This window comes from Nanorana parkeri, unplaced genomic scaffold (assembly GCF_000935625.1).
Source record: "Nanorana parkeri isolate BGI_ZX_2015 unplaced genomic scaffold, ASM93562v1 scaffold103, whole genome shotgun sequence".
Classification (NCBI taxonomy): domain Eukaryota; kingdom Metazoa; phylum Chordata; class Amphibia; order Anura; family Dicroglossidae; genus Nanorana; species Nanorana parkeri.
The window spans coordinates 1,456,798-1,472,762 of NW_017306371.1; the positions used below are offsets into that span (position 1 = coordinate 1,456,798).

Genomic DNA, 15,965 nt, shown 5'->3' on the forward strand with positions numbered 1-15,965 from the left:
GGACTATGTGGAGTCGGATGTAAACAGACATTTGACAGTTCGCCCCCAATCCACCACAATCAGGTCTGGCAAAACGGTACTCTATTCCATTTGGTTTTCCAGATCTGACCGAAGTTGGGAGTAATCGGATGTAAATAAATGCACGTCCATTTAGGTCCAGCTGCCCATAAACTAAAACTTCGATCAGATCTAACACCGATCAGATCCACCTAGCACAGGGGGTGCCCACAATTTTTGGTGTTATGATCTACTTTTCAAACCAAGAGCTCAATGATATCTACCAACGAAAAAAACACACCTGTATTTTAAAAGCAAACACATTAAAATGCTTACTGGGACTACTGCATGTACCTTCTTATTGAATAAACCTAATAATTTGAATTAGGGATATACCGATACTAGTATTGGTGCCGATACAGAGTATTTGGTCGAGTATTCATACTCTCCGATACCTTTCGCGATACTGGAACTTCCGGTCAGAAGGAGTTTTACTCTGACCGGCAGTGACGCGAGGGAACATGGAGGAGGGGCGGCCCAAATATGTCCATTGCTATAAGTGGAGAGACACTACATGTGTGGAGGGGCAGGCAAAATGTGTTGGATGCTGCAGACAGTAATAGGAGGGATGGCGGTGAGGGGAGGGATGCCCCTCTTGTCTGCAGTCTCCGACACATTCGACCGCACTAGCACCACAGGAGAGAGCTCGGGCAGGGAGCCTACTCGCGATCTACCAGTGTTAGCTTTGCGAACGACTGATAGATCACATTCGACCTAATGGGCACCCCTGACCTATCAGTTTGCCCGTGTGAAAGGGCTCTTATGTTCTGAAAACATTTGGTGATAGTCAGTGGCAGAACTACCGCCGGTGCGGCCGGTGCTGCCGCACCGGGGCCTGAGCCTACAGGGGGGACCCAGTATCCATTCAAACACAGCCCCGGGGCAGAGATGGGGGGGACCGTTGGGGTCCGGCCGCCGGTTACCATCGGATCGGTATGCGGCGGGAAAAGGAATACAAATCTCAGCTGTACTTTATATAGCAATTACATTTTTCCAACTTTTTTTGTTGTGGTTGCTACAGGGGATATGGGTTAGGGTTTTTTTTTGGGGGGGGGGGAGGGGGGCAAAAATAATCTTGCACCAGGGCCCTTTGTTCCCTAGATCCGCCTCTGGTGATAGTAGCAATGATATATAGAGAGACCAGAGACATAAAAGTAAAGGTAGCCATGCATGGATCAAATTTTGGCTGATTCCTACTGATTCTGTTGATATTCAAGCTGTGGGTGCACATGATGGTACTACCCAGCTTGGAAAATCAAAGGTGGAAAATTGTTGGCCAAACTGCATGTAATCAGATGCAGTCACTGTTTGGGTATTCTGACAGCAGCAGGTGCTGGCTGTTTGAATATAACAGCAGACAGCATGGATGAAGGAATCTGGACAAGATACATCTAAAGGTGGCCATACACTTTAGTCTTGCGATGGTTGTACAGGGATTAAAAAAACGTACGATCTGCCTATCTTGGACAGGCAGATCGCACTCTCGATCATCGCAAGCCCGCCCCCCTGAGGGGCGGGCTTCCGATGACCGCAATGCTGAACGGGCAGTGTGCGCGTGCGCACACCGGCCCGTTCGGCATTTGTCTTCCGAGCACCGTTCTAACCAGCCGAGAATCGTACGATTCCCGGCTGGTTTTCGAACATGCTGGTTCGACAGAAGACGTGCGACCGTACAGTAGAAACGGTCGCACGTCTCCGTTCACACTGCTCGATTATCGTACGAAAAACCGATCGCATACGATTATCGTACGATAATCGTGCAGTGTATGGGCACCTTAAGCATGTATTAGAGGTAGAAGTCATACAACTTTGTCTCACTAGTTTTCTGTCTGTGGCTAGAAAACAGTACCTGTCACAATTAAAGTCAAAAAGGTTTTTAAGCTAATTCAAATTCTGATGTAAAGCACTTACAATGGACCTGCTCCTTCATGTTTAAAAGTTTTAGCTTCCTGCAGAATCAGCTGGTCCTCTGAGCAGGTGTCCTGATTTCCTGCTTTAGAGTGGCTTCTTTCCCTTTCAGGGTGCCATGGAGCCACCTTTATGTATGCTAGTAGTGTGTGTCTCCACATATAACTATTTTATCTGTGTATTTAGCTGGTTGTCTGCAGTTCAGCTTTTACTATCCGACATCTTATCTTCGTAGAACAACCATAGTGTGGATGACCTTTACAAGGACTAGGATAGACCTCATTCAATGTGAAATATACATATTTCATGCACATGTTTTAGAACTTGCTGTTACTGTTGCAGTAATTTGCATTCATAAAGTAACACAGTTCTGGGATACAACGCACACTGCACATTCCACGTCTTTGACCTTCAGCTGCTCTCACTGTAAATGGTAAAACACAAGCCTGAAATCGGCAATTTGTTAGGCTTTGTTCTGGAACTATACTCCTATCTCTTCTGATTACTAATAAAGCAACTACACCCATTCCCTTCCCTTGTCCCTGATTATTCTGGAAGATGCCGGAAATCTAAAGCCTAAACTTAGACAAAATATATGTTTTATTTTGGATGAAGTGGGGAAAAATGAAAAATTCTGTGTTTTTTTTTAATTTCTGTTGGTGACACCATTTGGAAGATTTTTTCCTTACTTCCTGTCCCTGCAAGAAATAGTGGGTACACTGAAGTTGTCCCTTGTAACAGAAAGGTGCAGACAGCAACTCCAACATTGCAAGTTCCAAACCTTTCCTACTGTAAAAGTGTCTGTTTGTCCTTTGAAGACATTTCCTATCACTTCCTGTCCTGGCAGAAACTATCCTCAATAGGGACAAGACAGACGGCAATTAAAACCATTCCACCAGCTATTTAGAATTAAATAGGATGTGTTTGGTAATGTGTTGTCCCCTTAAATGGGAGCTTGAGCCAATGCAGGATTCACCTATTTATGTGTGTGTATGAAAAAGAATATTGTGCCGAGCTAATAATCATACACATCTAATACAATGAAACATATATAAATGAATCGCATATATGAGCCTTCAAACAAATAGGGCATAAACAAATATCTACACACAAAAAAAGCAACTAAAATAAAAAGAGTCCCGGAAAAAAAAGGAAACAAAGGTGATCGTGAAAGAAAATTCCTCAGATGATTCACAGCCAATCTGTATGTAACTCTGAGGTAAGGATAATCACACAATGCATGCAGACTTTCACCTGCAGCCAGTGAGTGATGATAACAAGTGAGTGCTCACCTGGGGAGGCAGACCCACAGAGCTAGGTCAAATGCGCTTTTTCCCTTCTTAATGGGGGAGGGAAGCCCATGCACAGAAAAGGCGATAAGGTCTCCTCAGATCACAGGTACCAGAATAAATCCAGGGGGAAAGAGAAAAAGGACAAGGATATAGTGCGTAACATGCAATAAAATGCAATTTATTAAATAAAAAATGCGTACTCACAATGGTGCAAACAAAACAGTACAGGCATTAGGTATTGCTGGATCCAACCAGCAAGGCAAATGGCAGCAAAGCGATGAAAAATGCCCGTTCATCCCGCTCAGCTCAGTGCAGTGACATCAGAAGCTCTGTCCATGGTGGTGCTTGGTAGCTCTTACTTCACATTTCACCTACTCATGCTGATCACTTTATTGTTTGTATTAATGTGTGTGGTTTTGTGATCCTTTACATGTGTTATCCAATCTCAAGTGACATACTTTGCTTATATCAAATACATTTTAATGCACATTAACACATCAACGTACCAGACCACAATAGTGTGAATGGGCCCTTTTATAATTTACCTTTAAAAACATTTAACTTTGAACAATTGATAGCAGATTTGGACAGATGGTCTTCATATAACTTGTCCTGGCTTGGCCACATACACACGGTTAAGATGATCCTTTTACTTAAAATATTATATTACTTTAAATATTTCTCGATAGCATGGGGGATCTGAATAAACTCCAAACCAGGATTATGACATTTATCTGGAGGAAATAGCAACCTAGATTGGCACACTCAGTCCTCTTTAAGACAAAACAGGTTGAAGGTCTGGGAGTCCCAAATTTGTTTTTGTATTATCAAGCGGCCAAGTTGGCGCAATTGCCCGCTGTCTACACTCAAGGATATTACCGGAGTGGGTGTCCATGGAATCAGTTTCGGTATAATTGACTTATTGAACTGGTTCAATCCTAAACAGCGTCCAGGGATCTTAGTTCCAGCACTCTCTCATTCCCTGGCATTATGGGATAGATTGCATAGACTATATGCTCTCTCTTCCCCTCACACCCCCCTGGCCCCATTACTTAGGAACCCCATTTTCCACCAGGCACTTTTCCCCAAGCTTTTAAATGGTGGGTTGCTAAAGGTTTATACAGAATCGAACATTATTTTATGGCTCATAGACCATCGACCCTAGCGTATTGTAAAGAGAGGTTACATATGCCTTCCTCTGAACTTTTTCATTTACAACAAATTTGTCATTTTCTTTTCTCTGTAACCTCTCTTCATACTGACTCCCCCTCCTCTACTCCCTATTAAAAGTGGTGCTTTCAAGCTGCAGGTCAAGGGGGTGGCATTTATGTAATCTATTCTATGCTCCTTTTAAAGGAGAACTATGGGGTCAGAGTTTTTCCCCATAGTTCTCCTTAGGGTAACGGGAGGACGCTAGTTTGTGTCCTCCCGTTACCCTAAGCTCAGTATAGCGCGAGCTACAGCTCGCGCTATACTGAGACGCCGCAGCCGGAGCGGATCCCGACGTAGATGACGGGATCTGCCCAGCTGCGTGAGTGACAGCTGGCTCTGCCTATCTAGAGGCAGAGCCAGCTGTACCCGCCCCCTCCCCCGTCCGTTCCGCCAGTCAGCGCTGGCAGAACGGAGCGGGAGAGGGGAATCCAGCCCTCCCGCTGTCACGGCAGAGAGCCGTGACAGGATCGAGACGTGAGCGAACCTGGTATGTGTTCGCTCACCTCCCGATGTACTGAGCCAAACTGTGACAGTCTCATTGTCACAGGTCGGCTAGAACTATGAGGTGAGTGGAAATCACTCATCTCATAGTTCTCCTTTAACTTGGGAAAAGGACATTGGTTATATCTTCCTTATGGAGTCTTGGTTGCAATGTTGTTCACGGAACTCTCTTGGATTACTTAATGCTTTATTAGTGGAAGTTAATTTTAAAGTGTTATCCCTGCCAGATTGGCTAGTCCAGAGTTCACATCGTTATATTTTAGGGGTTGTGGACAGCAAGGCTCTATCCCAGATAGCAAGGATAACTTGCTACAAACTTGTGTCGGGGTGAAATTGTAATTTTGTTAACTTGCTGCACATATTCCTGGCAAGTTGTAGACTTGCAGAACACTTGCAGCACAAGTTCTAGTTGACACTTTTTGAATTTGTAGCAAATTTGCTTGGCAAGTCTACAGCAAGATTCCTGCAGGTCTTAGCAAGAGCTCTGCAATCTCGCTGGTCTGGAGACTTGCAATGCAGACTTGCTGTAATTGTGCAACAACATTGTAAAGCTCGGCAAGTCTGCAATAGTTTAGCAAGTCATTTTCAAACATGCAGCTCAATTGCTTGCTATCTGGGTATGTTTCAAACTTGGTGGTTGCCCCTAGTTGCGCCCTTTTTGGAGCAAATTATTTGCAATAACCTGCAAAGTTTTGTGATCAGGGTTGCTCAACAATCCGATTCCTAAAATTTCTAAAAGGAAAGATAAACTGATAGCATTTCTATTCTTAGCAGCTAAGATCTCTATAGCTAGGGCCTGGAAAACCCCAACGGTATCCCTAGACCTTGTTGAATCCTAGGTCACTTGGATCATGACCTATGGAAAACTCTGCAGCATATTACAACTAAACAGGAAAACTTTCAAGCAGTTTGGGATACCTGGCTAGAGTATGTTGGTCTTTCCAGTACTCCAGAGGATCTTGCGTAGGGAGAGGGATCACACTGTCCGGAACTCTTTTCTTGTTCTGTTCCTTTTTCTCTTTCCTTTTTTTTTTTTCCTCCTCATGCTCTACATCTATTTTACAGTATTACCCTTGATGACTAATTGCCGCTAAAAGGCACTCTCTTGATTACTTTATCATACTAGGTCAATGATACAGTTTGTTTTTATATCTGTTATTTGATTGCTACCGACAAGTGTAATTTTTTTTTTTCTAGTAAGCAGTCACTGTGGTCAAGTCAACCTTTTTCCTTCTGTGTGTTTCATTGACATTCTTATCCTGTGTTATATGCGCTCTTTAGATATTCAACATTTTTGTTATTATTTGTATTTTTGTTTGGAGAATAACATTATTTGAAACGGCTCCAGATTCTGTCTGCTCCAGTTTTGATAAATTCCTCTCATTCTGTGAAATTAGTAATTTTTTATAAATACTATCAGTGCAAGCAATCTTTTAGGTCATAATAAACTAACGTCTACAAGATATCTGCTGCTGTTCAAAGCACCAACAATTGGAAAAAATTACCTATGTTGATCAAAACCCTAAACAATTAAAATGTGTAAGTCACTATTATCTATTCCTTTATGATTATACTAATAGGGCTCATTCACACGGGCCTAGACAGAACACAAGCACAGAAGTGTATGCGTAAAATCTGCATCTCTGCAGGCATTCAGTCCACATGCATTTTTACGCATACAAATTTTTCTAGCGTTATGCAATCTCTAAGCACCAGAAACCAGTGACATGCCATGCTTTCTGTGCTGGGCGCGGCATCCCCCAGCCTGCCGAAGCTCCGCCCTATCCCACTGAAGCCCTGCCCAAGCTCGGTAACCAAGCTGTGTGGGGAGGAGGAAGGGAGGAGTCTCCCTGTCCCTCACTTGCTCGTCACTGGTGAGGCATCAAGATCGATGTGCTCACTGTGTTTTTTTTTTTTATTGGACAGCTTGGACCAATGGTGCTTTGCCATTGGTCCAAGCCATCCACAGCGCTCACGCCTCTAACACAGAGTAGAGGCTGTGACAGCTCTTGCCTCACCATGTTAGGTTTCACAAGCAGTGGGGAAGCCCGCTGCTGTGTAACCTAACTACCTGTCAAAAGCCGAATGCAGCGCTGCCTGTAATTAACGGGCAGCACTCCGTCCATGGCAGGTTACACAGCGGGGAGGCTTTCCCTGCTGTGTAACCTGTAATAAGCTGATCTGAATGGAGAAAAAGCTGTCAGCTTCAGACTTGAAGCTGACACCTTTTTTCTTCATAATACTAGGTGAGGCTCTGCCTCACCTGCCTGCCCTGACCGCACATCCCTTCCAGAAACTTCACGTGAATATGCATGCATTAACATGTGCATGCAAGTAATAAATGCACTATTTGTAGCCACAGACGCAGCTCTGTTTCATTTTTTTTTGTGTGTGTGTGCATCTGTATGCAAAGCAAAAACACATCCCCCCACTGTGTGTATGGGGCAGTGTATTTGCATGTGCTGCATTCTGATGTGCACAGAAATCTGTATGCAACGTGTTTAATGCCCATGTGAATGAGGAGCTCTAATGTAAAGAAATCTTAACTGCATCCCATGTATGAGCAGGTTTACAGCTGCAGGAAGCTTCTTTCAGATTCAGAAACGTATCTAAACCTCTTCATGTAAAATCACACATTTATATGGAAGCAATTCATGTGGGGAATATGTTTCCATCGCTAGTTTCTTTAATTTTGAGGTTGTTTGGTGGTGCTTTAAACTGTTCCTCCTTGAGTATTTTATTTACAGAAACTGTTGCTTTTCTGCTATTGCACTGGGTATTGTTATGTGGTCACTTCACATCAGCCTTCTACAAACTGTTCAGGAGATTTGCTTTAAATTCAAATAGTGCTTAGTGTAAATCTTAAAGCAAATCTGTCACAAACTCGGCAAGATCACACTGAGCATATGATGAGAAAATACACATGCAGAACACCGCATTCCATACCATCAGCAGACCCAGAGTTATTGACCGATGAAACTATATTCAAGCCTTGACTTTTTGTTAAAATCAACCTAGGCCTCATGCCCTTTCACCACCTGAGCCTCCCCATTGGTCCTTCAGTATGATGGGTGTAAAGAGAGTCGGGGTTAAGTTTGACTTTTACATGTAAAGTTGAGATTTGCATTTGAAATTAACTTCCTGTATCTTGACCCACTGGTGGTTTAAACGGCTTGTTTTTATAACTTCTGCTTATGTGTTTCTATCATATGCACATTTTACCTTCTCAGGTTATTGACAGGTTTACGTAAAGGGTTTTTATGTATTGTAATTACAAACTCTTTTCCTCATATGACATACGAGCCTATCTTTTTATTTCAGAAAGTCATGTTCCTATTTACAGCAGTACATTATCCACATGCTCTAATGCATAAATGACTCGGTGCTGCTCCTCCACATTCTATTAAATAATGGCTCTCATTCCTTAGGAATTGATTCCTTGTTCGGGAAGATAAATTGTGACCGCTCTGTCCTGGATGAAATGTTGGAGGAGAAAAAGCTGTCAGCTTCAGACTTGAAGCTGACACCTTTTTTCTTCATAATACTAGGTGAGGCTCTGCCTCACCTGCCTGCCCTGACCGCACATCCCTTCCAGAAACTTCACGTGAATATGCATGCATTAACATGTGCATGCAAGTAATAAATGCACTATTTGTAGCCACAGACGCAGCTCTGTTTCATTTTTTTTTGTGTGTGTGTGCATCTGTATGCAAAGCAAAAACACATCCCCCCACTGTGTGTATGGGGCAGTGTATTTGCATGTGCTGCATTCTGATGTGCACAGAAATCTGTATGCAACGTGTTTAATGCCCATGTGAATGAGGAGCTCTAATGTAAAGAAATCTTAACTGCATCCCATGTATGAGCAGGTTTACAGCTGCAGGAAGCTTCTTTCAGATTCAGAAACGTATCTAAACCTCTTCATGTAAAATCACACATTTATATGGAAGCAATTCATGTGGGGAATATGTTTCCATCGCTAGTTTCTTTAATTTTGAGGTTGTTTGGTGGTGCTTTAAACTGTTCCTCCTTGAGTATTTTATTTACAGAAACTGTTGCTTTTCTGCTATTGCACTGGGTATTGTTATGTGGTCACTTCACATCAGCCTTCTACAAACTGTTCAGGAGATTTGCTTTAAATTCAAATAGTGCTTAGTGTAAATCTTAAAGCAAATCTGTCACAAACTCGGCAAGATCACACTGAGCATATGATGAGAAAATACACATGCAGAACACCGCATTCCATACCATCAGCAGACCCAGAGTTATTGACCGATGAAACTATATTCAAGCCTTGACTTTTTGTTAAAATCAACCTAGGCCTCATGCCCTTTCACCACCTGAGCCTCCCCATTGGTCCTTCAGTATGATGGGTGTAAAGAGAGTCGGGGTTAAGTTTGACTTTTACATGTAAAGTTGAGATTTGCATTTGAAATTAACTTCCTGTATCTTGACCCACTGGTGGTTTAAACGGCTTGTTTTTATAACTTCTGCTTATGTGTTTCTATCATATGCACATTTTACCTTCTCAGGTTATTGACAGGTTTACGTAAAGGGTTTTTATGTATTGTAATTACAAACTCTTTTCCTCATATGACATACGAGCCTATCTTTTTATTTCAGAAAGTCATGTTCCTATTTACAGCAGTACATTATCCACATGCTCTAATGCATAAATGACTCGGTGCTGCTCCTCCACATTCTATTAAATAATGGCTCTCATTCCTTAGGAATTGATTCCTTGTTCGGGAAGATAAATTGTGACCGCTCTGTCCTGGATGAAATGTTGGGCTCTTCATCCAGCATTCAGGAATCAAACATAATGCAGTACCTTGGCCTCATTGAGCAGAAAACAAATGAGTTGCTGGCTGTCCAGTCCTTCCTCGACTCCAAGGTAGGTGGAATAACTTCATTACTACACGTGGGAGCATAACTAACTGCAAGGCATTGTTAGAATGGATAATCCTGAATCAAGGGCAAATCGTGTTCCGCAAACTGAGCTCAGATTTATATATCCCCAAATGAGATGGTGTCGGGAGGAAGTGTGTAACCACAGAGCAAGAATGAAATCTTTTTTCAGTTTCAGGAGTAATATTTAAAAAAAAAGAATCACTCTCTTTTGTACCTTGCCAAGGGTAAAATAATGGCTTTCTTTTTATTCCCTTGAACCTGCTTAGTTTCAGTTAATGTATATACTTATATAGTCTTAACAGAATAAGAACACATACTGGTTAATCCAGTCTTAAAGTGAACATGGTGCTACGAGCAGCACATACTGAATTCCCCTATTACTCTTCATTTCCCAAAGGCAAATTCCCGATACTTCCTGGTTTTGGGAAGAATGTGAAATAGTTCCTTTGCCCCCCAATGACAGTGCTGGTGATTGGAGATTGGTCTTTCAGGTTTTCTGTGATGTCACATGGAGTTGGGGAAAGAGTCATCAGCTTTATGTGTGTTTTTTTACAGTGTGCACTGTTTAAAATTTTCACTTTAAAGCCCAAATTAACTTTAAGTTTACATCAGCTTAATCCTTTCTAGGTGTATGAAAACAGCTGTGCAAAGTCTTACAGTTTGTTTTATTTACAAGGCATTTATAGCCTGGGTACAAAACCCTGTCCCCTGTGGAAGCAGTGGTCTCTCTGCAGAGGTCCAACATGCCACATGCTGAGTCAGAGCTGGAGCTCTCCAATCAGCAGGGAGCATGAGCTTAGATGATTGCAGAGTTATAGGTCTGACTCAGCAGTAGGCATGTCAGACCTCTGCATAGAGACCACCTTCTCTATAGCATGCTGGCAGACAGGCTTTTCTACTCAGGCTGTGGGTGCTTTCTTTAAAAGACAAACTGTAAGACTTTGAACATCTTTTGTTTTGAGCACCAGGAATGCCTTTTGCTAATTTCAACTGAATATTTGATTAGGCTCAAGATTGACTCCACAAGTTGCATTTCCTTACCTTCTCTTTGCTCCTCCCCTACATCTTTAAGTTGTAGTTAGTGAAGTGAGGGAGCCCTTTGTGAGCTCCAGGTCATGATTTAGGGCTTAGACAGGGCTCTCCCTATCCCCATCCTACTGTGCCTAAGCAGACATTTGCCAAGCACCAGCATTGTCATATGATAGGAAGGGTAGCGAGTCAAATGCACCTCTTACCCAGCAATCCCAGGTACCTTTTCTTCTTCCTGATGAGATGAGATGAGCAGGGGGGAGGGGGGTATAGGTAAGGTTAGTATATGCAACTGGTTTGAGACGGCATTAGAATAAAGCAGTTGCTTGGTCAAAACACAGGTTCACTTTAAACAGTACAGACTATATAAACACATACTCCCAAAGCTCCCAGCTTCTTTTACCATTGCCAAAATTAGGATGTCAGTGAATGAAACACCTGAGCAATCCTGCAGGCTGAGAGCCTTCTCATTCATCAGAGAGATTTGGCAGATAAAGGATTGATGCTTTGTTCGAGGAATAATCTGGGCACAATGATTTAGCTGATTAGAGCCATCCATGATACAAGAGGTTGACATTAATGAACAATAAACTGCAGCTAAAACAAAGCTGTTTGGCAAAGTAATATAGAAAACCATTTGCAGAACTTCCTGAATTTTATTTACATTTACCCAGTGTTGTATTTGCATTTTCATGCTGTAACCTCATAAAACTGCATCCTGTTTTATAGAATATGGAAATGTCACAGTGACAAAGTACAGGAATGGTTTATTTTCTATATTTTATGTGTTCTATCATGCATCAATCACCAGTTTCCTATTTCTTATACAAATGATTGTTTCAATGGTCTAATGGATTCATTTAATTACATACATGAGTTAACCACTTCCATTTCTTCTGGGTATGGGGTTAATCAGCCACAAACCTTCCAAGTTTGAGAATTATCAAATGTAGTGACCAATTATCTGAAAATCTGATTTTCTTTTTACTAATACAATTCAAGCTCTATGTTATTACCATTTTTAAATACAGTAAATGTTTTTTATATGTTTATGTTTCTTTACTGCAGAACTTTGACAAGCCATACGATCCTCAACAAACAGCAAGAATCCTTCTGGGACAATTAATAGACCTGAACCAACCAGACTATGAAATACAGCCACCTACCACTGGGTAAGACAATGTAACTACTGCCTTTTGATGCATATAAACATTGTCAACACTTTAGGGGTATTTTAACGTTGGTCGGATATGTGATTTTTTTGCGAACATTCAGATTGGCCCTCACAATTGCCGGGTCAGGTCTGCACAGTTAATACATTCATTCCTATTGTAAAATGCAATGATGCATAACCCTGTATGTGCAAAATAAATGTGGTCGATGTCAGGTTCAAATTGGGTGAATGTTACAGTAAAGGTGGCCATACACTCTACAACCATCGCAAGACCTTAGTCTTGCGATGGTTGTACAGGGATTAAAAAAACGTACGATCTGCCTATCTTGGACAGGCAGATCGCACTCTCGATCATCGCAAGCCCGCCCCCCTGAGGGGCGGGCTTCCGATGACCGCAATGCTGAACGGGCAGTGTGCGCGTGCGCACACCGGCCCGTTCGGCATTTGTCTTCCGAGCACCGTTCTAACCAGCCGAGAATCGTACGATTCCCGGCTGGTTTTCGATCATGCTGGTTCGATGGAAGACGTGCGACCGTACAGTAGAAACGGTCGCACGTCTCCGTTCACACTGCTCGATTCTCGTACGATCGCGGGATTTCCCGCGATTCTCGTACGAGAATCGAGCAGTGTATGGGCACCTTTAGTATCTTTTAGAAGTACAGAGACCTGACACGTGCATTCGTTGGCAAATGCAGCTACATTTTAGGTACAATAAGACAAATTTTGAGTTACTATAGGAGACTCACCACCGGACACTGTGTTATGACACAATACAATTTATGAATCTTCCTCCCCGTTTATATTAATTAGCAATAAGACAAATGGCTCAATAGTGAGCATGCATTATATGCCTATACAAAGATAACCCCTAATATTTAACTAGGACTCTGCCAAGGAGTGTAGACATAAATGTCTTGATTTGGTAATAAAACTATTGCTTAGTTCTTTGACTTTCCAGGCATTCCAAATTCCACCTTTAGGAGAACCACTTATCAATAAATGTTTGAAAGTATTCATTCTGAAATATTTTATATCTGTGTGGTCTTCGTCCCCATTCACACCTAGGCGTATTGTAATATGCGCGTCTGTCGCGCGACCGTCACGCGGTTTTTTTACCGCGATTCGCGGTAAAAAAGTTGCGCGACCGTCGCGCGATTCCAAAGGCTACTTGGCTGTATCCCAATGGAAAACGCCCTACAAAACGGCCCAAAGTAGTCCCGGGACCTTTTCAGGCGTGGGCCGTTTTGTAGGGCGTTAGGGACGGGCGGAAATACGCCTAGGTGGGAACGAGGGCATTGACTACAATGCTATTTATTTTTTTGACTGTTTTGTAGCGCGTTCGTCGAGTGTACAAAACGGTCAGGTGTGAACGGGGCCTTACCCACAAAAGATTTACATTTCCACCTATTTTACCTTTTTGAAGTTTGTGTCTGACTCTTCACCATGAGTCTGGGCGTAAAAAATCATCTAAAATGTGAGCATTGCTGTCATGTTAACTAACTGACCGCACAGACTATACCAGGGGTAGGCAACATCGGCACTCCAGCTGTGGTCAAACTAAAAATTCCATCATGCCTTTGAACATAACTGTTGAGATGGGATCGAGTGAAATTAAATGTAATAGCATATGTTTCAGTAAATATATTTCCATTGACCATAAGAAAGTACTCAGATTAAAGGTGCCCATATACTGCAAATTTTGCAGTGTGTGTCACTGTTGGCACCCTTTCGGCCAGCATCCGATCAGCTGACCGAAGGAGCCAGCTGGAAAATCTTCATATGACCACCGGTTCTGTTTGGGTATTCTGACAGCGACCGGTGGCTGCTGTCAGAATACAATGCAAACAGTGGGGTTCCTTGTTGACATACTAATAGTGTTGATAGAGGAACCTGCTCTTTTTCTTTTTTTTTCGCTCGGCCCGCGGGTTGAATGAAAAAAATAGAGCAGTGTATGACCAGCCTAAGGTAAATTGAGTGAGCTCTCAGAAGTAGCAAGGTTGCAGAGTTTGCTGGATAGCATGAGTAGCTCAAGTATTGCATTCAGTTGCTGTGTGGAATTGTTCTTTAAAGAATTAAAGGCAGGGGAAGCAAATGTAAAAATATTTATGTCACCTGGTGTATATTTGACAACATGCTAAAACCATGCTTTGCGCATTTACTTGTAATGCGTATTTACATTAAATTCCCATCATCCTCTGCTATATGCTGAAATGACAGATTAGGCTCACAGTGGGAGTGCTTACAGTGGCTGCAGAAATAGAAATGAGACAAAGCGAAGGATTCGCAAAATGTATGCCTACAGTCACATTATATGCTCTCTGCTGCTGAGAAGCATGTGTTTAGACTGCAGATAAGAGGGCAGAGTGTTCAACCATACTGTATGTCAGTAAATCTAGCTGAAATTCAAAGCTGCCCATGCACTGTTCTAAATGCTCCAGAATCCTGCTGTCTGACTAAATTTGAGCAGTGTGTGGCCCCATTGGCACCCATCTATTGGACATAAGTCAACTCTTCAATCAATTTTTGTCAAAAGATCCAGTCCAAAAATTCCTAGGCGAATAGTGACTGCAGCCAATCAGGTATTCTGACACCCACCGCTATCAGAATACAATAGCCTGGCAGGAGGGCTAACGGGGTTGGGTGGGGGGTCTTGTGTGGTCCTCCGTCCATACTGTTTAGCATAGATGGGGGAATTGTTTTTTTTCTTATTCATCATAACTGAACAAGAAAAAACAGCGTATGTCCAGCTTTAGGACCAAAGATCTATACTGCAGGAAAGAGCCAAGCTCTGGCTGCAAAGAAATCGGAATTTTTACAGCCACTTGCTGTTTGAAAACAGTTTTCAAAGATGTCTTGGAAGAGTCCCATATGTTCTTTGAACTACAGAAATAATTTCTGTTCTAAAAGGTTGTTAGTGACCTCTAAACTGCTCAGATTACGAAAATCCCAGTAGACAACATTCTCCTGGTGCTTCTTTTTTGGGATTTCAATGTTCTTGCAGAAACAGAGAAATCATTGATTGTCTGCGTGTTTCCAACTTGTTTACACTTCAGCTGTAGACCGGGTTATGTATCTCTGATGGGCTGTCAGTTGGTCAATCTAAATATCAACTTTGAAAATGTATTTTATTACGTGCAATGGATATTATCAAAGCATGCAGTTAAAATGTCTTTTTTGACCGTTTTTTTTTTTACAAAGGAACTCTACTAAAATAACATAACAACACTACACTTTACAGAAATATTCTTTTTCTGACAATTGATGGTGTCCCAGGTTAGAGGCATTTAAAACCATATTTGTACATTGGTTTTATTTTGTGCTCTTACAGCACTTCTTCCTCAGCATGCAATAGCTGTACATGGCTGAACAAGGTAAAAAATAACTGCCATGATGCTTTTGTTGCTCTGCTTCTGCACATTTGTTTCTGCCAATCGATAAGATTTTGTGCAGAGAATGAATTCGGACACATAGGACCTAATTGTCTAAAAGCATCAGCAATGTTCCTGCTTGTGCACTTGCAGGGGTGTTTCTAGCCTCTTTGCTGCCTGAGACGGGGAAAAAAAAGGTAAACAGTAACAGTTCTGCCAGTGTGCAATACCATGTTCACGGCCAAAGCTGCCTCAATGCACTAGTAAGTTCTTCCTGCTTCAGTGATCACAGAGCAGATTAGGGAGATTTTTGCTCTGCTCCCGTGGAGTGCATTTTCTGTGGTCCATAGGAGCAGGAGAGCCTGGAAACTACGGTCATGGCCAGTTGATTCAGCCGGCCGCTTGTGTTGTAGTTATGCCCAGCTGCTGGGCGGGACTACAGACAGCCTCACGGAACATGAGCTGGCCGCTGGACTGCTGTACATTAATAAAGCGGGTCAGGGGCTCCAATCA

At 42.4% G+C, this 15,965-nt stretch overlaps 1 protein-coding gene across 1 annotated transcript in view; it reads left to right on the top strand.

The window, feature by feature from the left end:
* Positions 1 to 15,965, top strand: part of CCDC114 (coiled-coil domain containing 114) — a 103,965-nt gene that overhangs the window by 55,520 nt on the left and 32,480 nt on the right. Inside the window, exons 12-13 of the mRNA XM_018552963.1 lie at positions 9,701 to 9,864; positions 11,979 to 12,082. Of these exons, the coding sequence (XP_018408465.1) occupies positions 9,701 to 9,864; positions 11,979 to 12,082 (268 nt within the window). The remainder of the gene's footprint in view (positions 1 to 9,700; positions 9,865 to 11,978; positions 12,083 to 15,965) is intronic.